Genomic DNA, 25,265 nt, shown 5'->3' with positions numbered 1-25,265 from the left:
AGATCAAACATTACTCATAAAAGTCCCTCTCCGTCACCTTTTTGGCACATCTCACTCCATTGTTATTGCTTGGTCAGTATTTTTCCTCTTCCCTATTAGGTTTTGCCATGAGGGCAAGGACGGTATCTTTCTTGATTATGATTAGCTCCCCAGGGCCTAGCACAGTGCCAGACACATAGTACACACTTTATCATTATTTGATAAGTTAATTTAATGTGCCTTTTCTTTCATTATCATTTATTTTTAACTATAAGCCCCTATATTTGTAAACATTAACATATTTCTCCTGTGTTCTTACCCTTTTCAACCTGCAGTTTCCCCTGTTTGTAGATTTCCAGACTTCCTTCATTTTTTTATGTGCCTTCCTTCCTGACAAGGAACCTTCTTCCTTTAACCAGAACGGCCTCCCACTCCAGGGCTCATGAATGTGTGCCTTTTCTTCCTTCCCCAGTCTCCTAAATCTCATTTTCCTGATGACTAAACCGAAAGTGACTCACCAACTCACACACTTAGAACTGGAAGGAGCCTGAGAGATCATCTCGTCTCACTGGCTCATCTCCACTTGGTCCAGGGAAGTGAAGGGAATTGCCCAAGGGTCACTCTGCTGGTTGGCAGCAGGGCCAACCCTCGAACACAGATCTCTTACTCTGGATCCTCATTTCCAACTGCAGAGTGAGCAAGCCCCTTTCCTAGCTCCAGAAAGAGAAAGTACTGCAACAAAAGTAGAAAAGTATATTGTAGTCTTAGTTGGAAATCTTTTTTTTTTTTTTTTGAGACAGAGTCTCACCCTTGTTGCCCAAGCTGGAGTGCAATGGCATGATCTCCGCTCACTGCAACCTCCGCATCCCAGGTTCAAGCTATTCCCCTGCCTCAGCCTCCCAAGTAGCTGGGATTACAGGAACCCATCACCATGCCTGGCTAATTTTTGTATTTTTGGTAGAGATAGGGTTTCATCATGGTGAGCCACCGTGCCTGGCCTTTGGAAATCTCTTATTTTTTTTTTTTTTGAGACAGAGTCTCGCTGTGTCGCCCAGGCTGGAGTGCAATGGCACCATCTCAGCTCACTGCAAGCTCCGCCTCCTGGGTTCACACCATTCTCCTGCCTCAGCCTCCCGAGGAGCTGGGACTACAGGCGCCCGCCACCATGCCTGGCTAATTTCTTTTTGTATTTTTAGTAGAGACCAGATTTCACCGTGTTAGCCAGGATGGTCTCGATCTCCTGACCTCGTGATCTGCCCACCTCGGCCTCCCAAAGTGCTGGGATTACAGGTGTGAGCCACCGCGCCCGGCCAGAAATCTCTTAGATGCAACATATCGTAGGAGTTACTCATAGGTAACTCACAGGAGTTAAGTATCAGACCATTTAAGTTTGATCCCAGCTCTATTTACTCTTCAAACAAGTTAGCTCCTTTGTCTTAGTCCTTTCTCTTTTTTCCTATGCATTTGAATATTTAATGTACATTTTTAAATCTGTATGTTTGATTTGTTTATAGTAGGAAAAGTTGTATGTGTGCGTGTTTACATACATAAATGGGAATACTGGTTCCGTTTCTTTCACGTTAACAATGTCTTGAGGAAAGCTTTTCATGTCAGTATATATAATTCTGTCATGTTCCTTTTAATGACTGCATAGTATTCCATAATATGGGTATACCATGGTTATTTAACCTTTCCTATATGAATTTTTTAGTTTATTTTTTCTCATTTTTCATGATTACAATTCACTAAATTCTTTATGCGGATGTCCTTGTGCAGATATGTAACTACCTCTCTAGGATAGATAATTAGAAATGCAAAGACTGGGTCAAAGAGTCTGAGATGACAGTTCAAATCTCCTCTATTGTGAAAATAGGCTATCAATCATTATTGATTTAGTTTTGGCAGCATACGTTGATGTTGACAGGACAGAGGTGAGTCTTATGACTGCATGTAGTATGTTAGGAATTGGCAGCATTTTGGAGAAATTACTCCTTTATCTTTTTCTTATACTATATGGAAGTACCGTATACTATAAGGTACGTTGTGTTTTGGACCTTGAGGGGAAAACAAAAACCAAAACGAGAAAAAAAAACAAAAAACTTCCTCGTCCTCTTCCTTCCAAGGGACTGAGACTAGCAAAATAATGCTTTCGAGCAACCTCTGCTTGACTCTATGACAGCATTTGCCACACAGTTCTATAACTGTCAGTACTTATCTGTTTATATGTACTCCTTAAACTTTGGGCATCTTCTTTTCTCCTTATTTTATTTTATTTTAGTTTAGTTTAGTTTAGTTTAGTTTAGTTTAGTTTAGTTTAGTTTAGTTTAGTTTAGTTTTGTAGAGACAAAATATCCCTATGTTGCCCAGGCTGGTCTCAAACTCCAGGCTCAAGCAATCCTCCCGCCTCAGCCTCCCAAAGTGCTAGGATTATAGGCATGAGCCACCGTGCCCGGCCTACTTTGGACTTCTTAAAGGGTAAAAAGAATTTTTCATCAATTCTTGTATTCCTAGAATATTAGCATGATACCTAGTACATAATAATGTTTTGTTAAATAAATTAATGAATTCAATTCAATATTACCATTTCCTGTACCTAGTACAGTCATGCATTGCTTAACAATGGGAATACGTTCTGAGAAATGTGTAATTAGGTGATTTTGTCATTGTACAAACATCATAGAATGTACCTACACAAACCTAGATGATTTATTTACATATATTTTGTAATACAGAAAATCAAATGTCCCAGCACCATTGCTAAATGCTAATTATTTCCCCAACTTGATCTGCAATGCCAGTATCATATCAGGTTTCTGTTTTTTTTTTTTTTTTTTGAGACCGAGTCTCGCTGTCGCCTGGGCTGGAGTGCAGTGGCCGGATCTCAGCTCACTGCAAGCTCCGCCTCCCGGGTTTCTAAATGTATGCTGCCCTATAATCTGTTGGGACCACTGTTGTATATTCAGGCCATCATTGACCGAAGCATTGTTATGCAGCTCATGACTGTATGTGCAAAGACTGCTAAGATCTGATGGGATCAGAGATGAAGGAGTCAAAGTTCTACCCTCAAGGAATTTATAGTCTTATGGGAGAAATAGATACAGACTTAAAACATTTAGGAACCAAGGCATGAGTGACAAATGTGATTTAAGTCAAAGCGACTTAAGCACAAAGTATTGTGAGACTTTTAAGGAGGACTAAGTGAAGCTGACTGAGGGGAAGAGGCAGGTTCCACAAAGAAAGTGGCATTTGAGGTGGGCCTGGTAGGACAGGCCAGTGATTTATCAATATAGGTCATCATTTTGGTGATTAAAAATAGGTGACTTTATGCTTGTAATCCTAGCACTTGGGAGGCTGAGGCAGGAGGATCGCTTGAAACCAGGAGTGTAAGACCAGCCTGGGCAACAAAGTGAGATTCTCTGCCTCTGCAAAAAAATAAAATAAAGGCCGGGCGAGGTGGCTCACGCCTGTAATCCCAGCACTGTGGGAGGCCAAGACGGGCGGATCACGAGGTCGGGAGATCGAGACCATCCTGGCGAACATGGTGAAACACCGTCTCTACTAAAAATACAAAAAAATTAGCCGGGCGTGGTGGTGGGCGCCTATAGTCCCAGCTTCTAGGGAGGCTGAGGCGAGAGAATGGCGTGAACCCGGGAGGCGGCAGAGCTTGCAGTGAACGGAGATCACGCCACTGCACTCCAGCCTGGGCGACAGAGCGAGACTCTGTCTCAAAAAAAAAATAAAAATAAAAGTAAAATAAAATAAAATAGCCAAGAGTAATGGCATATGCCTATATTCCCAGCTACTTGGGAGGCCTGAGGCATTAGGATCACTTGACCTAGGAGTTTGAGGCTGCAAGCGACTTATGACAGCATCACTACACTTCAGCCTGGGTGACAGAGCAAGACCTCATCTCAAAAAAAAAAAAAAAAAAAGGGGGGGGGGTGAATTTAAACAAATGCTTCAGAAAACATTTTGTCACCTTATAGATATTATACATATTTAGGGCCAAAGGCGAATGTTTTATACCTGGGCTTTGAAATTAGGATCTCAGAACCAAGATCAAGCCAAAACAGCCTTGGTTCTTGGTACACCAATGGGGGAAGACATTGCTTCCATATATAGAAATACATACATTAAAGACATTCAATTCAGAATGTCCTAGCATGCTGCTATTTCTACTCTCTCTTTTTTTTTTTTTTTTTGAGACGGAGTCTCGCTCTGTCGCCCGGCTGGACTGCAGTGGCCGGATCTCAGCTCACTGCAAGCTCTGCCTCCCCCGTTTACGCCATTCTCCTGCCTCAGCCTCCCGAGTAGCTGGGACTACAGGCGCCAGCCACCTCGCCCGGCTAGCTTTTTGTATTTTTTAGTAGAGACGGGGTTTCACCGTGTTAGCCAGGATAGGCACTCCAGGCGCGGTGGCTCAAGCCTGTAATCCCAGCACTTTGGGAGGCCGAGACGGGCGGATCACGAGGTCAGGAGATCGAGACCATCCTGGCTAATCCGGTGAAACCCCGTCTCTACTAAAAATACAAAAAACTAGCCGGGCGAGGTGGCGGGCACCTGTAGTCCCAGCTACTCCGGAGGCTGAGGCAGGAGAATGGCGTAAACCCGGGAGGCGGAGCTTGCAGTGAGCTGAGATCCGGCCACTGCACTCCAGCCCGGGCGACAGAGCAAGACTCCGTCTCAAAAAAAAAAAAAAAAAAAAAAAAAAAAAAAGACTGGGCACAGTGGCTCATGCCTGTAATCCCAGCACTTTGGGAGGCCAAGGTGAGTGGATCATCTGAGGTCAGGAGTTCGAGACCAGCCTGGCCAACATGGAGAAATCCCGTCTCTACTTAAAATACAAAAATTAGCCGGGCGCGGTGGCTCAAGCCTGTAATCCCAGCACTTTGGGAGGCCAAGATGGGCGGACCACGAGGTCAGGAGATCGAGACCATCCTGGCTAACACGGTGAAACCCCGTCTCTACTAAAAAATACAAAAAACTAGCCGGGCGAGATGGCGGGTGCCTGTAGTCCCAGCTACTCGGGAGGCTGAGGCAGGAGAATGGCGTAAACCCGGGAGGCGGAGCTTGCAGTGAGCTGAGATCTGGCCACTGCACTCCAGCCTGGGCGACAGAGAGAGACTCCATCTCAAAAAAAAAAAAAAAAAAAAAAATACAAAAATTAGCCAGATATGGTGGCGTGTGCCTATAATCCCAGCTACTCGGAGACTGAGGTAGGAGAATCACTTGAACCTAGGAGGCAGAGGTTGCAGTGAGCCAAGATCATACCACTGCACTCCAACCTGGGTGACAGAGCGAGACTGTGTCTCAAAAATAATATTAAATTAAATTAAATTAAAAATAAAATAAAATAAAAATCTTCTCTTGACCCCACTTCCTTGACTATCACCCCATTTCTTTGATCTGCTTTCCAAAAGCCTCCTGAAGTGATCTCTCTGTTTTCTGTTCTTCTTCTCCCATTCTGACTTAAATCCACTCTTGCCGGGCGCGGTGGCTCAAGCCTGTAATCCCAGCACTTCGGGAGGCCGAGACGGGCGGATCACGAGGTCAGGAGATCGAGACCATCCTGGCTAACATGGTGAAACCCCGTCTCTACTAAAAATACAAAAAAAACTAGCCGGGCGAGGTGGCGGGCGCCTGTAGTCCCAGCTACTCCGGAGGCTGAGGCAGGAGAATGGCGTAAACCCGGGAGGCGGAGCTTGCAGTGAGCTGAGATCCAGCCACTGCACTCCAGCCTGGGCGACAGAGCAAGATTCCGTCTCAAAAAAAATAAAAAAATAAAAAAAAATAAATCCACTCTTGTCATGCTTTCACCCCCATCAGTCTGTGAGGACCATTCTTGTCAAGGTCAACAGCGACTTCATTTTTACTCAACCTAATTGTCAACTTCTAGTCTTCTTTCTACCCAATATATGACCAGCATTTGATGCAGTTGACCATTGCCTCCTCTCTGTTATACTTTTCTCCCTTAATTTCTAGGGTATTACTCCAATTTTCCTCCTACCTGACTGGTTATTCCTTTTCAATCTCCTTTGCTGGTTCCTCCCTTCTTAGACCTCTTAATGTTGAAGGGCCCAGGCCTCACCCTTGGTCTTCTTCCCTGCCTACACTCCCTCTCTTGGTAATCATGTCTCATAGTCTCAAGGCTTTAAATGTAATCTATATTCCACTGATTCCAAAGTATTTATCTCTAGCCCAGACCTCTCCTGAACTCTATACACATAAATCTTCAACTACCTACTTAACATGTCTAAAACTGAACCCTGATCCTTCCTCCTGCCTCAATTAGAGACTTTACCATCTCAGTTGATAGTAACTTCATCCTCCCAGTCTCAAAAGCAAAAATCCTAGAAGTCATTCTTGGAGTTATCAGGAAGTCATGTTGGCTCTATCTTCAAAATATATGCAGGGTCTGGGTAGACATAGTGGCTCGCACCAGTAATCCCAGTACTTTGGGAGGTAGAGGCAGGAGGATCACTTGAGTTTAGGAGTTCAAGACCAGCCTGGGCAACATAGTGAGACCCTGTTTCTACAAAAAAGTCAAAAAATTAGTCGGGCGTGATGGTATACACCTGTGGTCCCAGCTACTCTGGAGGCTGAGGTGAGAGGATCACTTGAGCCTAGAAGATTGAGGCTGCAGTGAGCTGTGATCACTCCAGCCTGGGTGATAGAACAAGACCCACCCCCCTCTCTATATATGTATTTATGTATGTATATGTGTGTGTGTGTGTGTGTGTATATGCAGAATCTTCTTATCACCACCTCTACTGTTCAAGTCACCATTGTCTCTCCAGCCACTTACTGTAGTAGGTTTCTACCTTGGACCTTCTTCCACCCTGGACATACACAGTGCCCACCAGTGTGTTCTCAGCACTGCAGCCGGTGTGATCTTTTTGCACTCCTTTGCTCAAAATCCTCCAAAGGCCTCTTATTTTACTCTGAGAAAAAATTAAAGTCCTTGCAGTGTCCTGCAAGGCCCTTCATGATCTATCCCACCTCCCCGTCCCTGCCCTTACTTCTCTAGCCTTATCTAGGGCTTCCTTGGTGTTCTCAGACATGCCAGGCGTGCCCCTCTATAGGGTTTTCACACTGGCCATTCCCTCTTCCTGGTATGCTCTTCTCCCAGAAATGCACATGACTGATACACTCACCTTACAGTCTTTGTTTAATTGTCTTTGTTAAACCTTCTCAATGAAGCCTACCTTTACCACCTTTTTTTTTTTTTTTTTTGAGACGGAGTCTCGCTCTGTTGCCCGGGCTGGAGTGCAGTGGCCGGATCTCAGCTCACTGCAAGCTCCGCCTCCCGGGTTCACGCCATTCTCCTGCCTCAGCCTCTGGAGTAGCTGGGACTACAGGCGCCCACCACCTCGCCTGGCTAGTATTTTTTTGTATTTTTTCGTAGAGACGGGGTTTCACCGTGTTAGCCAGGATGGTCTGGATCTCCTGACCTCGTGATCCGCCCGTCTCGACCTCCCAAAGTGCTGGGATTACAGGCTTGAGCCACCGCGCCCGGCCCCTTTACCACCTTTTTAAAACCTGAAGTCAGCCACCATTCCCATTATTCCTTATTTCCCTTACCTGTTTTACTTTTTTTGCCCCTATCGTATGTATTACCTTCTAGCATTCTATATAATTTACACTAGAATATAAGCTACAGAAGGGCAGGAATCATGGTCTCTTGTTTCGCAGCATATACCAAGCATCTGGAACAATGCTTAGCGCATACTAGGCCTCTCGATAAATATTTATCAAATGATCATAGTTCTTTTTCTCCAGGACCCAAGTGCCTTGATTGTTTTTCACTGAGTTTGCTTATCCGAGCAGACAGCGGGGTAAGAGGGGAAAGTAGGCTGATGATCGGGGTCTAGGGTCTAGCCTGGGGGCCACACTTGCTGTTTGTGTGACCGTGGGCTAATTATAGTTGGGCTGGGTTTGTGAAAGTTTATTAAGCTATACTTATGATATATACATTTTTTGTATGTATATGTAAAATTTTTAAGTTTTCTATAATAAGACTCTCTGAAAATAACTGCTAGTAACACTATGGGGAATATCTTCACATATTTTATCTCTATATGTAGACATTTGAGAATAAAATTGAGATTCTACATGCTTTTTCACAAAACCATGCATCATGAGTATTTTTCGTAACATGAAATATTCTTCCAGAGCACGATTTTTAATGGTTATGCAAGTATTTGAAAAGAATAAGACACTGGCCACATGCGTTGACTCACTCCTGTAATCCCAGCACTTTGGGAGGCCAAGGCAGATGGATTGCTTGAGCCCAGGAGTTCAAGACCAGCCTGGGCAACATGGGGAAACCCCATTTCTACAAAAAATACAAAAATTAGCTGGGCATGGTGGCATGTACCTGTAGTCCCAGCTACTTGGGAGACTGAGGTGGGAGAATCACCAGAGCCTGGGAGGTCAAGGCTGCAGTGAGCTGTGATCGTGCCACTGCACTCCAGTCTGGGCGACACAGCAAGACCCTGTCTCAAAAAAAATAAAAACAAAAATAAAAAAAATAAGACATCATGCAGTGAACCACGGAAATATCATTCTTCCTTTTTTGAGAAGTTGAAATTTTATTTTAAGGGGTTTTGATTTCTTCCTTTTTCCTATAGGAGACATGGTCTCAAAGTACCGAGAACCTTTGATCCACACCTTCCTGAGGGGAGTGAGAGATCCCGACGGTGCTCACAGGGCCAGCAGCTTGGCCAACCTTGGGGAGCTGTGCCAAAGGCTGGACTTTCTGCTGGGCTCCGTGGTCCATGAGGTACTATATTTTGATTCCTTTCTCTAAAACTTGTTTTCACTTGGACGTATGATGCATCTTGAGATTGGGAGTCAGGAGACCTGGGCTCTTTTTGCAGGTCTGCCACTGCCTCCCTGTGAGACAGGGCAAGTGAGTCATTGAACTTCCCAAGGCTTCATCTGTCTCACATGTATATTGAAAGTTATGTTAGTAAGGGCTGGGCTTGGTGGTGCACCTGTAATCCCAGCACTTTGGGAGGCCGAGGCGGGTGGATTGCTTGAGGCCAGGAATCTGAAACCAGCCTGGTCAACATGGTGTAACCCTATCTCTACTAAAAATACAAAAATCAGCCAGACATGGTGGTACATGCCTATAATCCCGGCTACTCAGGAGGCTGAGGCAGGAGAATCCCTTGAACCCGGGAGGCATAGGTTTCAGTAAGCCAGGATCACACCACTGCACTCCATCCAGCCTGGGCAACAGAGCGAGATTCTGTCTCAAAAAAACAAAAACAAAAAATTATATTAGTAAGAATTTCATAGTTATAGCTGAGAGGAAGTCATTTTAACCTGCCTTAAGCAATAAAAGATGATTTATCATAAAGAGTCTGACGTAACTAAAAGAATTGGAGAAACCTTTTTTTTGTTTTTTTTTTTTTTTGTTTTTTTTGAGACGAAGTCTCGCTCTGTCGCCCAGGCTGGAGTGCAGTGGCCGGATCTCAGCTCACTGCAAGCTCCGCCTCCCGGGTTCATGCCATTCTCCTGCCTCAGCCTCCCGAGTAGCTGGGACTACAGAATTGGAGAAACCTTTAGGAAAAGTAGATAGAGCTTTACCCTGAGTCTCTGGGACATCTGTGAGTCTTGTCTCCACTCACAGAAAAATCTCAGGCAAATACTCTAATTGACCCTCTTTGGCTGAGGCACCGTGTATTCAGGGGGATGGTGTTGTTTACCAAAAAAACCACTTAAGTTCCATATTTTGCTCAGCATTTCACACCCAGTGCCTGGTATGTAGTAGGCAGTCAGTAAATTATTGAAAAGATGAATGGTGAACCATCAAAATGATAGCCATGCAAGGTATTGGGACCAGAAGCTCTTCTGGTTTTAGAGTTTATTATTATTATTATTATTATTATTATTATTATTATTATTATTTTTTTGAAACAGAGTTTCACTCTATCACCCAGGCTGGAGTGCAGTGGCGCAATCTTGGCTCACTGCAACCTTTGCCTCCTGGATTCAAGTGATTCTCCTGCCTCACTCTCCCATGTAGCTGGGACCATGTGCCACCACACCTGGCAAATTTTTGTATTTTTAGTATAGACAGGGTTTCACCATGTTGGCCAGGCTGGTCTTGAACTCATGACTTCAGGCGATCCACCTGCCTCGACCTCCCAAAGTGTTAGGATTACAGGCATGAGCCACCACACCTGAACTCAGGGTTTATTAATTGATGAAATGTGCATCTTGCCCCTGGCTTCTGTGAATGTCTTTCTCTAGCCTGTTTTTTTGTTTGTTGGTTTTTTGTTTGTTTGTTTTTGTTTTTGTTTTTGAGACGGAGTCTCGCTCTATAGCCCAGGCTGGAGTGCAGTGGCACGATCTCGGCTCCCTGCAACCTCCACCTCCCGGGTCCCAGTTCAAGCAATTCTCCTGCCTCAGCCTCTCGAGTAGCTGGGATTACAGGTGTACGCCACCATGCCCAGCTAATTTTTGTATTTTTAGAAGAGATGGGTTTCACCATGCTGGCCAGGCTAGTCTTGAACTCCTGACTTTGTGATCTGCTCGCTTCAGCCTCCCAAAGTGCTGAGATTACAGACGTGAGCCACCACTCCTGGCCCCACTAGCCTCTTAAATTGTACCTTTACCCTGTATTTATGTACTTATCATTGTATCAGTGTATATCTTGAGTATCTGCTGTGGGTACCTACTCTGCTGTTTACAGATGATGATAGACAGAAAAAGACAAGTTAACATGTGGCCAGGGGTCGTTACTACCAATATACATGACCATCTTAAGTTTTTAAAAGAAGAAGATGCGTTATAAATTATGAATAAGTAAGTTAAATATAATTTAAATTACCTTTTTTTATCAAATGGAGTCTTTAACTCTGTCGCCCAGCCTGGAGTGCAGTGATGGAATCTTGACATACTACAACCTCCACCTTCCAACAACCTCCACCTTCCGGGTTCAAGGGATTCTCCCACATTAGCCTCTTGAGTAGCTAGGATTACAGGCATGCGCCACCACGCCTGGTTAATTTTTGTATGTTTAGTAGAGACAGTGTTTCACCATGTTGGCCAGGCTGGTCTTGAATTCCTAGACTCGAGTGATCCTCCTGCCTCGGCCTCCCAAAGTGCTGGGTGGTGTCGGCTTTTTCTTCTTAGTCACTTTGCAAGCCAGGGACCTCTGGCTGGGAATGCCCCACCCTGGCCTCACTTGTCTATGCTGGCGTGCCCCAGCTCACCTGTGTTATAGCTTGTACCACATTCAGTGGTTCCCAAGCTCTTGTACCACACCCAAGAAAAATGAGGATACACTGAACATTAAAGGGTGAGGAGGGTAGAGAAGAATTTTATTGAGCGATGAAACGACTCTCAGCAGAGAAGGGAGCTGGAGAGAGGATGTGAAGGGCAGGTTGTCTTCCCCAAAATCAAGTTGTCTCTTCCCTGAAGTCAACCCATTTCCTCCTCTACTGACTGTGTCTGGTGTCTTCATAGGCACATGATGCATGCTGATTGGTTTGTGAGTATGCAAAAAAGGTTAAAACAAGGCACCATTCAAAGGTGGGCCTGACAGTATAGAAAACCAGTTAGGAAATGGTAGGTGTATGTAAAATAGGTGAAGGGTGGGCACCAATCAGAGGAAAATGTGCCAAACAGGAAGACAAGTTGTTTTCAATTCAGTCTGAGAATTTAACTTGTAGCTTAGCTTTTGGGCTTTAAACTGTCTTCAGCTTGGGGGTGGGGTTGCACTGGGTACCTGCCCCTATCTGCCTAGGTGTTTGGCGGCCTCCTGTAGATATCACTGGGATTACAGGCATGAGCCATTGCACCTGGCCTTTTTTTTTTTTTTAATCTTTAAGCAAAAACTCTTTATTTTTAAGACCAGGTATGATTTCTCATTTTCTATTCTTAGCATAAATTTTAATTCTTTCTAGTGGAACCAAAACCTCCTGAACCCCTTTCAGTGTCATCCAAATCTTAAACTTCTTCTATTTCTGGTTAAAAAAATTTAGTTTACAAATGAGCTATGCAATTTGATCACCTTTTTTGACTTCAAACTTTTCTTTTTCTTTTTCTTTTTTTTTTTTTTTTTGACACATTGTTTCACTCTGTTGTCCAGGCTGGAGTACAGTGGCACGATCTCAGCTCACTGCAACCTCTGCCTCCAGGGTTCAAGTAATCCTCTTGCCTCAGCCTCCCAAGTAGCTGGGATTACAGGCACCCGTCACCACATCCGACTAATTTTTGTATTTTTAATAGAGACAGGGTTTCACCATGTTGGCCAGGCTGGTCTCAAACTCCTGACCTCAAGTGATCCACCCACCTCAGCCTCCCAAAGTGCTGGGATTACAGGCTTGAGCCACCACGCCCCACCAACTTCAAACTTTTTTTTGCCAAAATTAAATAGTACATACACTATAATCTTTCTCTCTGACACCAGTTCCTACATCTAGAAAGTGTTTTGCAGCCAAACCAGACCATAGAGCCACTCTTCCATAACACCCGGAAGGAAGGGCTGTCTGAGTGTCCATTTTCACAAGCGCTTTCTCTGTAGGTGGTATTGTATCATCATAGGTACTGTACAGGTCATAGCTCACAACCTGCATGGACCCCCGGGTTGAGGCCATGGGGTGTTCAGAGAGCCAGACAAAGCAAGCTGCGTGCTGCCCTCCTCTGTAGGCCGGGCCTGCTAGCTGGGGGAAATGGCAGGTGTCTTCTCAAAGCAGGACGTGGCAGAGTGAGAAGGTGAGTAGAAGAGAGGATCAAATCTGTTTGTTTGTTTGTTTGCAGTGGTGGAATCTTGGCATACTGCAACCTCCACCTTCCGGCAACCTCCACCTTCCAGGTTCAAGCGATTCTCCCACATTAGCCTCTTAAGTAGCTAGGATTACAGGCATGCGCCACCACGCCTGGTTAATTTTTGTATGTTTAGTAGAGACAGTGTTTCACCATGTTGGCCTGGCTGGTCTTGAATTCCTAGACTCAAGACTCAAGTGATCCTCCTGCCTCGGCCTCCCAAAGTGCTGGGTGGTGTCGGCTTTTTCTTCTTAGTCACTTTGCAAGCCAGGGACCTCTGGCTGGGAATGCCCCACCCTGGCCTCACTTGTCTATGCTGGCGTGCCCCAGTTCACCTGTGTTATAGCTTGTACCACATTCAGTGGTTCCCAAGCTCTTGTACCACACCCAAGAAAAATGAGGATACGCTGGACATTGAAGGGTGAGAAGTCTTCAACGTGATGGAGTCTTGCTTCAATTGTGATGGAGTCTTGCTCCATCACCTGGGCTGGAGTGCAGTGGCGTGATCTTGACTCACTGCAGCCTCTGCCTCCCAGGTTCCAGGGGTGAGAGGATCAAATCTTAAGAAGGACCTACTGAGGGGGAATTTTCCTTTTTTTTTTTTTTTTTTGAGATGGAGTCTCACTTTGTTCCCCAGGCTGTAGTATAGTACAAATTACCCCAGGGTGTAATCTCAGCTCACTGCAACCTCCACCTCCTGGGTTCAAGCGATTCCCCCTGTCTTAGCCTCCTGAGTAGCTAGGATTACAGGTGTGAGCCACCATGCCTGGCTAATTTTTGTATTTTTAGTGGAGATGGGATTTCGCCATGTTGGCCAGCTGGTCTCAAACTCCTGACCTCAAGTGATCCGCGTGCCTCAGCCTTCCAAAGTGCTTGGATTACAGGCATGAGCCACTATGCCCGGGCCTGAGAGGGAATTTTTTTCAATGTTTGGCAGTTGTGTCATATCAATAAGCAGAGAAGCCCACTCACAGATGTATGCATACACTTGAATTTATGGTATTTCCTGATTCTTGAGCTTCATATATTTTGCTTTATTTGGTTATAAGGGCTACTCTTTTCATTAAACTTCAACCTAGGATTTTCAGAAAAGTTACATGTATATCAGTTATTTCCTTCCCTTTTACTGTTCTCTGAGGGATCACCAGGGACAACCCATTCCTTGGTTTTTGTACCTTCTTTTCTTTTAATAACTTAGAAACAATAACATTAAGTACCTACTTAAAACCCAAGTGCTCTAATATATGTGAACCATTAGGCATCTCATCCTGTTTTAGATGGACTTAGCAAATCTCTTGTTCTTTAGTGTTATTAACTTGTAACACTTAAGAGAAGGCTTTTATGGGTCTATTTGGTTATATTGTCTGACGGTTTCAGACTACTGCAACTTTTCTGGGTCAGATACTGAAATGATTCCCACATTTTTTTTTTCTCTGTTTTCTTGGTCTCTTCACATAACCCAAACCAAACTGAACTGTAAACTGTGTACTAAAACAAGTTACTGGTCCATGATCTGAACCAAACCCAATTTTTTTTTTTTTTGCGGGGGGGATGAATTCTTGCTCTGTTATCCAGACTAGAGTACAATGGTGGGATCTCAGCTCACTGCAACCTCCGCCTCCTGGGTTAAAGCAATTCTCCTGCTACAGCCTCCCAAGTAGCTGGGATTACAGGTGACTGCCACTACACCCAACTAATCTTTGTAATTTTTTTTTTCTTTTCTTTTTTTGAAACAGAGTCTTCCTCTGTCACCCAGGCTGGAGTGCAGTGGCACGATCTCTACTCACTGCAACCTCCACTCCCCAGGTTCAAGCGATTCTCCTGCCTCAGCCTCCCGAGTAGCTGGGATTACAGGCACCTGCTACCATGCCTGGATAATTTTTGTATTTTTGGTAGAGACGGGGTTTCACCATCTTCGCTAGGATGGTCTTGAACTCCTGATCTCAGGTGATCCATCCGATTCAGGCCTCCCAAAGTGTTGGGATTATAGGCATGAGCCACCGCACCCAGCCCTCCAAATATTATTATTTTTAAATAATGGCTTTACTGAGATACACTTCACACACTATACAAGTCACCCATTTAAAGTGTACAATTCAGGCCAGGTGCAGAGGCCCACGCCTATAATCTCAGCACTTTGGGAGGCCAAGGTAGGCAGATCACCTGAGGTCGGGAGTTCAAGACCAGCCTGGCCAACATGGTAAAACCCCCTCTCTACCAAAAATACAAAATTAATTAGCCAGGCATGGTGGCACATCCTGTAATCTCAGCTACTTAGGAGGTTGTGGCAGGAGAATCACTTGAACATGGGAGGTGGAGGTTGCAGTGAGCTAAAATTGCACCACTACACTCTAGTCTGGGTGACAGAGCAAGACTTTGCCTCAAAAAAAATAAAATAAAAATAAAGTCTACAACTCAATGGTTTTTAGTACATTCAGAGTTGTTGGTACAATCACACACACTTTTTTTTTTTTTTAGAGATGGGGTCTTGCTATGTTGTCCAGGTTGGTCTCGAACTCCTGGGCTGAAGTGATCCACCTGCCTCAGCCTTCTGAGTAGCTGGAACTATTGGCACACACCACCATGCCCAGTTTAAAAAAAAAAAAAAATTAACATAGCCATGCATTTCAGAAAAATTTTCTGCAGATCTCCAAGTGGACCAGCTGAGACTTGATGGGATCTATATGTTTTCTAAAACTAATGAACCTGAACAATACCTGAATATCATGACCTCTGAACTCAAACATTGAGACTGTATTTATTTTTGAATCCCTAGACTGTTGTCTTTCTCTCTCCTAAGGAAACTGTAGTGTGCTAGCAGCATATGATTTACTATCCAAAGTGTTAGAGAAATTTCTTGGTTTTGGTTGATTAAGATTAAGCTAAAGCAGATTTTGTAACATTCAAGAAGCATCATCTGTCAGGAGACCCACCCGACCTATTGAAAGATAACAAAACTGCCAGGTACACTTGGAAATGGGAATGAATGAGAGCCCAGCTACACCATCTGTTTAACTGCATTCACTTGAACAAATGACTTTGAGCTCAGTTTCTTGATCTAGAAAATGGGATTAAAATACCTGCAATGCAAGATTGTTACAAGATTGTTACAAGACATATATGTTTCATATAACGATTTATTCAACAATTTGTATTGAGTGCCTACTACATGCCAAGCAGTATTCTGGACACTTAAGACACATTACTCTTCAAACTAGACAGTGATTCTCATCTTCGTTGAGCTTCTATTCTAGAGAGAGTAGACAGGTAATAAATGCTATATATAATCAGTAAGTAAATTATCTAGTATATTAGACAATGACAAGTGCTATGGAAAAAAAGAAAAAGGAGAAGGGAAACTGATGAGGATTGTAGTCTTAGGTGGTGGGGCGGCTGCAGTGCTAAACAGGGTATCGGGTGAGTCTCACTGAGAAGGTGCCATTCTAGTAAATACATTTTATTTTTCTATATTAAGATTTTTTCGGCCGGGCGCGGTGGCTCAAGCCTGTAATCCCAGCACTTTGGGAGGCCGAGACGGGCGGATCACCAGGTCAGGAGATCGAGACCATCCTGGCTAACACGGTGAAACCCCGTCTCTACTAAAAATACAAAAACTAGCCGGGCGAAGTGGCGGGCGCCTGTAGTCCCAGCTACTCGGGAGGCTGAGGCAGGAGAATGGCGTAAACTCGGGAGGCGGAGCTTGCAGTGAGCTGAGATCTGGCCACTGCACTCCAGTCCAGGCGACAGAGCGAGACTCCGCCTCAAAAAAAAAAAAAAAAAAAAAAAAAAAAAAAAAAAAAAAGATTTTTTCTTAAGGATCATCTTGGTCATTTGAAGGGGGCTGATGATGACAGTGATGAGGATGAGCATTAAGGAAATAAGAAGAACAGGCCGGGTGTGGTGGCTCACACCTGTAATCCCAGGACTTTGGGAGGCCAAGGCGGGTGGATCACCTAAGGTCAGGAGTTCAAGACCAGTCTGGCCAACATGGTGAAACCCCATCTCTACTAAAAATATAAAAACTAGCCGAGAGTGTTGGCAAGCACCTGTAATCTCAGCTACTCAGGAGGCTGAGGCAGGAGAATCGCTTGAACCTGGGAGGCAGAGATTGCAGTGAGCCAAGATCACGCCACTGCACCCCAGCCTGGGTGACAGAGCAAGACTCCATCTCAAAAAAAAAAAAAAGGAAATAAGAAGAGCAGAGTGACCAGTGTCCTTCAGATGTCCCCAGCCATATGTTTTCAAAACAACTGCTGTGTTAGGGGCTGAGGATACAAAACCCTGTCAGATACCACCTTGCCTTCTGGGCATGGGTAATATGGCAGACACAGGGTCAGTGATTACAATTATAGTCCACTGGGATCGATGCTATGGGAGCACCTTTGAGAAGTCCCTTGGTCAGGTTCGGGTATTGGCAGAGATGTCCTGGAGGAAGAAATCCTTGGAGCTGAATCCAGAGAACAAGTAGAAATTAGGCAGGTAAAAAAAGTCAGGGGTGAGCATTTCAGCAGAGGGAGCAGCTGTGCAGAGGGCGTGAGATGGCCTGACATGTTTAGGAAGCTTCCAAATGCTGGAGTGAGGGGGCGGGGGGTTTAGTTGGTGGTAGAAGCTGAGGCAAGAAAGCGCAGGTAGGGGCCATATCATGAAAGGCCTTGTTACTTTATGGCTTCCTGGCTCACAGCAAGAATCAAGCATTGCTTATTTAGCCTTTGGAAATGAAGTGCAAATAGGTAGTAGGTTGTTTGCCTACCATGGGTGCTGACACGAAGAAAAACACCGTTTTTGTTTATGTTTCAATCTTAAAACAGGCGAGGGTGGGGCGCTGTGGCTCACGCCTCTAATCTTAGCACTTTAGGAGGCTGAGGTGGGCAGATCACATGGTCAAGAGATCGAGACCATCCTGGCCAACATGGTGAAACCCCATCTCTACTAAACAAAAGTACAAAAATTAGCTGGGCCTGGTGGTGCACGCCTGTAGTTCCAGCTACTCAGGAAGCTGAGGCAGGAACAATCGCTTGAACCTGGTAGGTGGAGGTTGCAGTGAACCAAGATCATACCACTACACTCCAGCCTGGCAACAGAGCAAGACTCAATCTCAAAAAATAAAAGGAAAGAAAAGAAAAGAAAATAAATTTAAAAAAAAAACCTGAGATGAGGAGCTGCTGCTTTGGGGTGGCTTCCTGGCAAACCTCTTGTCCAGTGATCCTGTTCCACTTCTAGAGAGCTAGACTGTTTCTACAGAATCAGTCCCAGGAATGTTCATGGTCATTAGTAAATTGTGAGCACAACACGGGCAGAACCCATCTTGATTCACCTTGTCATACCCCCTAGTACCTATCACAGTGCTTGGTACATAGTGGATGCTAAGTGTTGGCTGATTTATACAATATTGAATGTTTCAAGAGCGGAGAAGGCTGGTTGGGAAGGCTAGTTCCTGTGTGTTTCAGTAATAGTCATAGCAAGGCCAGGCACGGTGGCTCAGACCTATAATCTCAACACTTTGGGAGGCCGAGGTAGGCAGATCACTTGAGGTCAGGAGTTCAAGACCAGCCTGGGCAACATGGTTAAATCCCATCTCTACCAAAAAGTACAAAAATTAGCCAGGTGTGGTGGCACACGCCTGTAGTCCCAGCTACTTGGGAGGCTGAGGTAGGAGAACTGCTTGAAGCTGGGAGGCAGAGGCTACAGTGAGCTGTGATGGTACCCTTGCACTCCAGCCTGGGCAACAGAGTGAGACCCTGTCTCGAAAAAAATAGTCATAACAGCATAGCAAACACTCTATACTCCTGAGTACCTTACAGATGTCAACTGATCCAATTTTCTTTTTTCTTTTTTTTTTTTTTGAGATGGAGTCTCTCTCTGTCACCCGGGCTGGAGTGCAGTGGCACAGTTTTGGCTCACTGCAAGCTCCGCCTCCCGAGTTCATCCTATTTTCCTGCCTCAGCCTCCCCAGTAGCTGGGACTACAGGCGCCCGCCACCACGCCTGGTGAACTTTTTGTATTTTTAGTAGAGATGGGGTTTCACCGTGTTAGCCAGGATAGTCTCGATCTCCTAGCCTCGTGATCTGCCCACCTCAACCTCCCAAAGTGCTAGGATTATAGGCATGAGCCGCCACACCTGGCCTACTGATCCAGTTTTCATAGAGGGAACTGAGGCACAGATAAATAAGTTGCCAAGGTTGTGCAACTAGAAAGTGGCAAGGCTGGGATTTGAATGCAGGCAATTGGTTCCAGAAGTCAGCTCTTAACCACTCTTCTATATTGTCTCTCAATAAATGTTTTCAGGCTGGGCACAGTGGCTCACATCTGTACTCCTAGCACTTTGGGAAGCCAAGGTGGGCGGATCACTTGAGCCGAGGAGTTCACGACCAGCCTGGGCAACACAGTGAGACCCTGTGTCTACAAAAATTCAAAAAAAAAAATTGGGGCAAGGTGATGCATGCCTGTAGTCCCAGCTACTTCGGTGACTGAGGCAGGAGGATCACCTGACCCTGGGGAGGGGAGGTCAAGTCTGTAGTGAGCCATGATCGCAACACTGCACTCCAGCCTGCGTAACAGAGTAAGACCCTGTTTCAAAAAAAATAAATAAAGCCGGGCCCGGTGGCTCAAGCCTGTAATCCCAGCACTTTGGGAGGCCGAGACGGGCGGATCACGAGGTCAGGAGATCGAGACCATCCTGGCGAACACGGTAAAACCCTGTCTCTACTAAAAAAATACAAAAATCTAGCCGGGCGAGGTGGCGGGCGCCTGTAGTCCCAGCTACTCCGGAGGCTGAGGCAGGAGAATGGCGTAAACCCGGGAGGCGGAGCTTGCAGTGAGCTGAGATCCGGCCACTGCACTCCAGCCCGGGCAACAGAGCAAGACTCCGTCTCAAAAATAAATAAATAAATAAATAAATAAATAAATAAATAAATAAATAAATAACAAATGTTTTCAGTTCATTTATAAGGTTGCTTTTGTGCCTTGGAAGCTGAAGAGAATTGCCATATGAGACAAGCTACACACAGGAAGGGTAATACAGCTCTGGTTTTTAATAGAGCTTACTTTTGGCAGTGAGACTTCAGAAGGCAATATTTTCCCTCTGATTTGAAAAAAAAAACAAGTGTTTTCATCCCATATAATTTATCTCTCTTCCTTTTAGATGTTCCTTCTTATGCAGCATCCCAGGTTTGCCTTGTCTTCGTTGCCAAACCAGCTACCTTGGGTGGACTACAAGTTTGAACATGTTGGATACCTGCCAGTCTTAGTATTTCAGCCTCTGAGTCCTCCTATAGTCAGACAACTCTAGTTCATTCACACGCAAAGAGTGGGGTATTTGGCCTGGTTCTTAAGTAGTTCTTCATTCATTTATTCATTCAACAAATATGTAATGAGCACTTACCCTGTGCCAGTTGGGACTAGAGCCAAGCCATATGCTCTGTGCTAGGGACCCAGCTGTGAAGACAACAGAGTCCCTGTCCTCCTGGACCTGACTTCTGGAGAGGAGAGGTAGGCAGTAAACAAGTAAACATGGATATACAGATTTATACTGTGTCAGGTGATGATAAGCACCAAAGAGATATATTTAGTAAGATAAGGAGCCCAAAGGGAGTTTGCTATTGTCTCAGATGGACAGGAAAAGCTTTCCTGACAAGTGACTTTTGTTTTTTGAGACAGTCAGTCTTGCTCTGTCGCCCACGCTGGAGTGCAGTGGCACGATCTTGGCTCATTGCAACCTCTACCTCCCGGGTTCAAGCAATTCTCTTGCCTCAGCCTCCCAAGTAGCTGGGACTACAGGCATGTGCCACCACACCCAGCTAAATTTTTTTGTATTGTTTTAGTAGAGATGGGGTTTCACCATGTTGTCCAGGCTGGTCTCAAACTCCTGAGCTCATGCAACCTGCCTGCCTCAGCCTGCCAAAGTGCTGGGATTACAGGAATGAGCCACTGTACCCGACTGACAAGTGACCTTTGAGCAAAGATATAAGGAAGCAAGGGGTTGATCCAGAAACCTAGGGAGGGAGCATTCCAGGTGGAGGGAGATGTGAGTGCAGAGGCCCTGCGACAGGTACAGGCTTCATGTGCTGGAGAACAGTAAGGCCAGTGTGGCTTCACAGAAGAACAGGAGTTGGCACCAGAAAGGCAGTGGCCAGTCCCAGCGGAGCCTTGTGTGGACTTTTGCTTTTCCTGTGAGTGAGATGGGAAGCCAGGGTGGAAGAAGGAAATGATCTAACGTTGTTCGTTCGTTCATTCATTCATTTATGGAGACAGAGCCTCACTCTGTCACCCAGGCTGCAGTACAGTGGCACAGTCTCAACTCATTGCAACTCTGCCTCCTGGGTTCAAGCAATTCTCTTGCCTCAACCTCTCAAGTAGCTGGGACTACAGGCATGCACCACCATGCCCAGCTAATTTTTCTGTATTTTTAGTAGACACAGGGTTTCACCATGTTGCTCAGGCTAGTCTCAAACTCCTGAGTTCAGGCAATCCACCCGCCTCAGCCTCCCAAAGTGCTAGGATTACAGGCATGAGCCACCGTGTCCAGCCAATCTAACTTCTCTTGAAAAGTTACTGTTGGCCGGGCACGGTGGCTCACACCTGTAATCCCAGCCCTTTGGGAGGCCGAGGTGGGTGGATCATGAAGTCAGGAGTTCAAGAACAGCCTAGCCAAGATGGTGAAACCCCATCTCTACTAAAAATACAAAAAATTAGTCGGGCATGGTGGCAGACGCCTGTAATCTGGGGATGCTGAGGCAGATAATTGCTTGAACCTGGAGGCTGAGGTTGCAGTGAGCCGAGGTCGCACCATTGCACTCCAGCCTGGGCGACAGAACAAGACTCCATCTCAAAAAAAAAAAAGTTAACTGTTGCCAGGTGTGGTGGCTCATGCCTGTAATCTCACCACTTTGGGAGGCCAAGGCAGGCAGATCACCTGAGGTTAGGAGTTCGAGACCAGCCTGGTCAATATGGTGAAACCCTATCTCTACTAACAATACAACACTTAGCCCCACATGGTGGCCGGCACCTATAATCCCAGCTACTCAGGAGGCTGAGGCAGGAGAATCACTTGAACCCAGGAGGCGGAGGTTGCAGTGAGCCGAGATCACACCATTATACTCCAGCCTGGGCAATAGAGAGCGACTTTGTCTCAAAAATAAGTAAATAAAAAGTTACTGTGGCTTCTTCTAGGACAGTTCTTTCAGTGTCCTGTGAAAGCCCTTGAAGTCTCAGAATTGCTTAGTTCCAGGGTGTGCTAGTGGGGAAGGAACTTGAGCTTTGGGAAACTTGTCTTTGCAAACAGAAGGAATTCTCCTTCGTGAGCATCTGTTATCTGGCAAGTATGCTAGAAGACACAAATAAAGGACCCAATCTCTTCCCTTAAGGAAGTTTCAGTAGCGTGTGTGAAATGCAGAGGAGTAAATCCACTAGTGGATAAGAGTGACATGATAGAGCCAGCACCAAGCACTGGGGGACCCAGAGCTGGGACCCTGGGTTAACTTGTCAGGGCATCTAGAAGGTTATATTGATCACGTGTTAGCCAGGCAGAGGAAGAGGAGAAGCATCATCTATTTTGAGATAAAATTGAACAGCTTCCTTTCTGAGAAATCACCAAACTGGAGGATGATGCCAATGTGGCGGGAGGTCCTAGAGGCCCTGGGGACCCTAAATGGAAAACTGCCATGGCTTCCTCAGAGGCTTTGGTAGCAGCATGCAGGACTGGGCTCGCGGCCATGGTCAAGGCTGGAGCTGAGACTATGGAACTCATAGAGGCATGACTGAGAACAAGGAGTGGATACCCATCACCAAGCTGGGCCCTCTGGTCAAGCACATGAAGATCAAGTCCCTGGAGACCTATCTCTTCTCCCTGCCCATCGAGGAGTGTGATATCATTGGCTTTTTTCAGGGTGGCATCTCTCATGGGTAAGGTTTTGAAGATTATGCTTGTGTAGAAACAGACCCACACTGGCCAGCGCACCAGATTCAAGGCATTTGCTACTGTTAGGAACTATCATGGGCACATCGGTCTAGGTGTCAAGTGCTTCAAGGAGGTTACTACTGCCATCCAAGGGACCATCATCCTGGCCAAGCTTTCCATTGTCCCTATGTGGAGAGGTTATTGGGGGAACAAGAGTGGCAAGTCCTACATCGCCCCCTGTATGGTGACAGGCTGCTTTAGCTCTGAGCTAGTACACCTTATCCCTGCCCCCAGGAACAATGGCATCATCTCGACTCCTGTGCCCAAGATGCTGCTGCTGATGGCCGGTATTGACGACTGCTACACCTCAGCCAGGGGCTGCACTGCCACCCTGGACAACTTCACCAAGGCTACCTTTGATGCCATCTCTAGGACCTATAGCTGCCTGACCCCCAACCTCTGGAAAGACACTATTCACCAAGCCTCCCTGTCAGGAATGCACTGACCATCTCATCAAGACCCACACCAGAGTCTCCATGCAGAGGACCCAGGCTCCAGCTGTGGTTACAACATAAGCTTTCTTTTTTTTGTTTTTTGAGACAGAGTCTCACTGTGTTGCCAGGTTGGAGTGCAGTGGGGATCTCGGCTCACTGCAACCTCTGCCTCCCGGGTTCAAGCGATTCTCTTCCCTCAGCTTCCCGAGTAGCTGGGATCACAGGTGCGCGCCACCAGGCCTGGCTAATTTTTGTATATTTAGTAGAGATGGGGTTTCACCACGTTGGCCAGGCTTGTCTCGAACTCCTGACCTCAGGTGATCCGCCTGCCTCGGCCTCCCAAAGTGCTGGGATTACAGGCATGAGCCACTGCACCCGGCCACAACATAAGCTGGCATACAAGAAGAATAAAGTGAATTAAACCTGTTAAAAATAATAAGCAGAAGAAAATGAAATTGAACAAACCAGCCACTGTAGTCCCTTCTAACACGACGTGGTCTGGGGGCATCAGAGCCCTTCCTCTCTGGCTATGGCTCTTCGGCATCTGAAGAAAGTTGTCGTAACTATTGGGTGATCCAGATTTGGGCACTGTCTGCTCTGATGGTGCCAGCTGGTCGGGAAGGAATACAAAATATAGGCTCAACCCTTCCACAGTCACTATACTGGGAATTCAGGTTTTTCCTCTCTGTTGATGTCAAGAATTAACCTGTAGAGAACATTCTTTTTTTTTTTTTTTCTTTTTTTTTCCAATTTCTCCTTGTTCTTGTCAAAGGCCGTGTCGCTTAAAACCAAATCTTGATAGGTTCTTCATCTTTATCACTCTCTATGAGAAGTAAATTGATTTAAGTGAACCACAGTAAAAGGCCTGTCCTCACTACAGCAAATAAGATGTGTCCCAGATGACAAGTCCAGTCTCCTTTTAAAATGGTGCCCAGAATTCCACATACCTGAGGTTTGGGGGCTGATACAAAGCCGCTGCCTCTGATCCCAAGGAATGACCTGAATTTATTATCAGTTTTGCACAATCAGTGCAGTTTAAGGATACATAGACCCCTGAGATGAGGCCTGAGATAGATGTTCTGGGAAACCCCAAGAAAGCTAAAGTGTCTGCCATGGTTTCTTTCATGGCGGGTTGAGTAAGCCAAGCTCATGAGACTGGTTGGTCACACTGTCTTTGCTGTTAAGGTTTCTTGGTTTACAGATGGTAAAGTTGCAGACAAGTTAGCAAAACAACTGAATTTTAACAAAGGAAGCTTTAGGAAAATGGATGAAGATGCAGTTGGAAAATTAAAGTCATGCTTCCTTGATACATACCTCAATCCTGGCAACTTCTCGCCTGGAATTTTCCAAAGTCAGTTTTTGGTAATCTTGCCATTTGTACTATCTTTATTTATGTGGTTCTGGTTATGCTTGGTGTGTGCCAGCTGTTTTGGGAGTGTTTTTCCTTATTTCTCTTGGCTCCTGTTAAGTGTTAAATTGCTGAAACTGACCTTTAATGCTTCCAAAGCAATCAGCATGTTTCTCTCTGGATGGTTTTTAGAAGTGGATGCAATTTACTGATTTCGCCAGTGAAGAGAAAGCCTTCCATAGTATGCTTTACTCAGAGCAGGTGACAAAAGGATGAATTTCTGGCTGGGCACAGTGGCTGTAATCCCAGCACTTTGGGAAGCCAAGGTGGGCAGTCGTTTGAGGTCAGGAGTTTGAGAGCCTGGCCAACATGGCAAAACCCTATCTCTACTAAAAATACAAAAATTAGCCAGGTGTGGTGGCAGGCGCATGTAGCTACTCAGGAGACTGAGACAAAAATCGCTTGAACCCGGGAGGCAAAGGTTGCGGTAAGCTGCGAGCACGCCACTGCACTCCAGCCTGGGCAACAGAGCAAGACTCTGCCTCAAAAAAAAAAAAAAGAAAAGAAAAAAGAATGGATTTCTGCCCTCTGAGAGAACTTAGAGAATAGAAATAATATACCAATTCATAAATTAGTAAAGACCTTACATCATCTATCTATCTCACCAAGGTTTTTAGAGGTAGAACTCAGTGTTTATGATGTCATTGGGGTTGAAGGTGAGAGACTAGCCTTGAAATGACTTTTCCAGCCTGGATATGTAGAAGAGAGT

The 25,265-nt window shown here is 45.5% G+C and overlaps 1 protein-coding gene and 1 pseudogene across 1 annotated transcript in view; one reads left to right on the top strand and one right to left on the bottom strand.

Moving 5' to 3' along the window:
• Positions 1-25,265, top strand: part of LOC115895295 (transport and Golgi organization protein 6 homolog) — a 121,725-nt gene that overhangs the window by 49,947 nt on the left and 46,513 nt on the right. The window contains exon 2 of the mRNA XM_030925537.1: positions 8,610-8,761. Within this exon, the coding sequence (XP_030781397.1) occupies positions 8,610-8,761 (152 nt within the window). The remainder of the gene's footprint in view (positions 1-8,609; positions 8,762-25,265) is intronic.
• LOC104655684 lies at positions 11,884-22,471 on the bottom strand (annotated as a pseudogene).

Source organism: Rhinopithecus roxellana, chromosome 20, assembly GCF_007565055.1.
Source record: "Rhinopithecus roxellana isolate Shanxi Qingling chromosome 20, ASM756505v1, whole genome shotgun sequence".
Lineage (NCBI taxonomy): Eukaryota > Metazoa > Chordata > Mammalia > Primates > Cercopithecidae > Rhinopithecus > Rhinopithecus roxellana.
The sequence above is the reverse complement of the archived record's forward strand: the minus strand, read 5'-3'. Positions and strand labels throughout refer to the sequence as shown.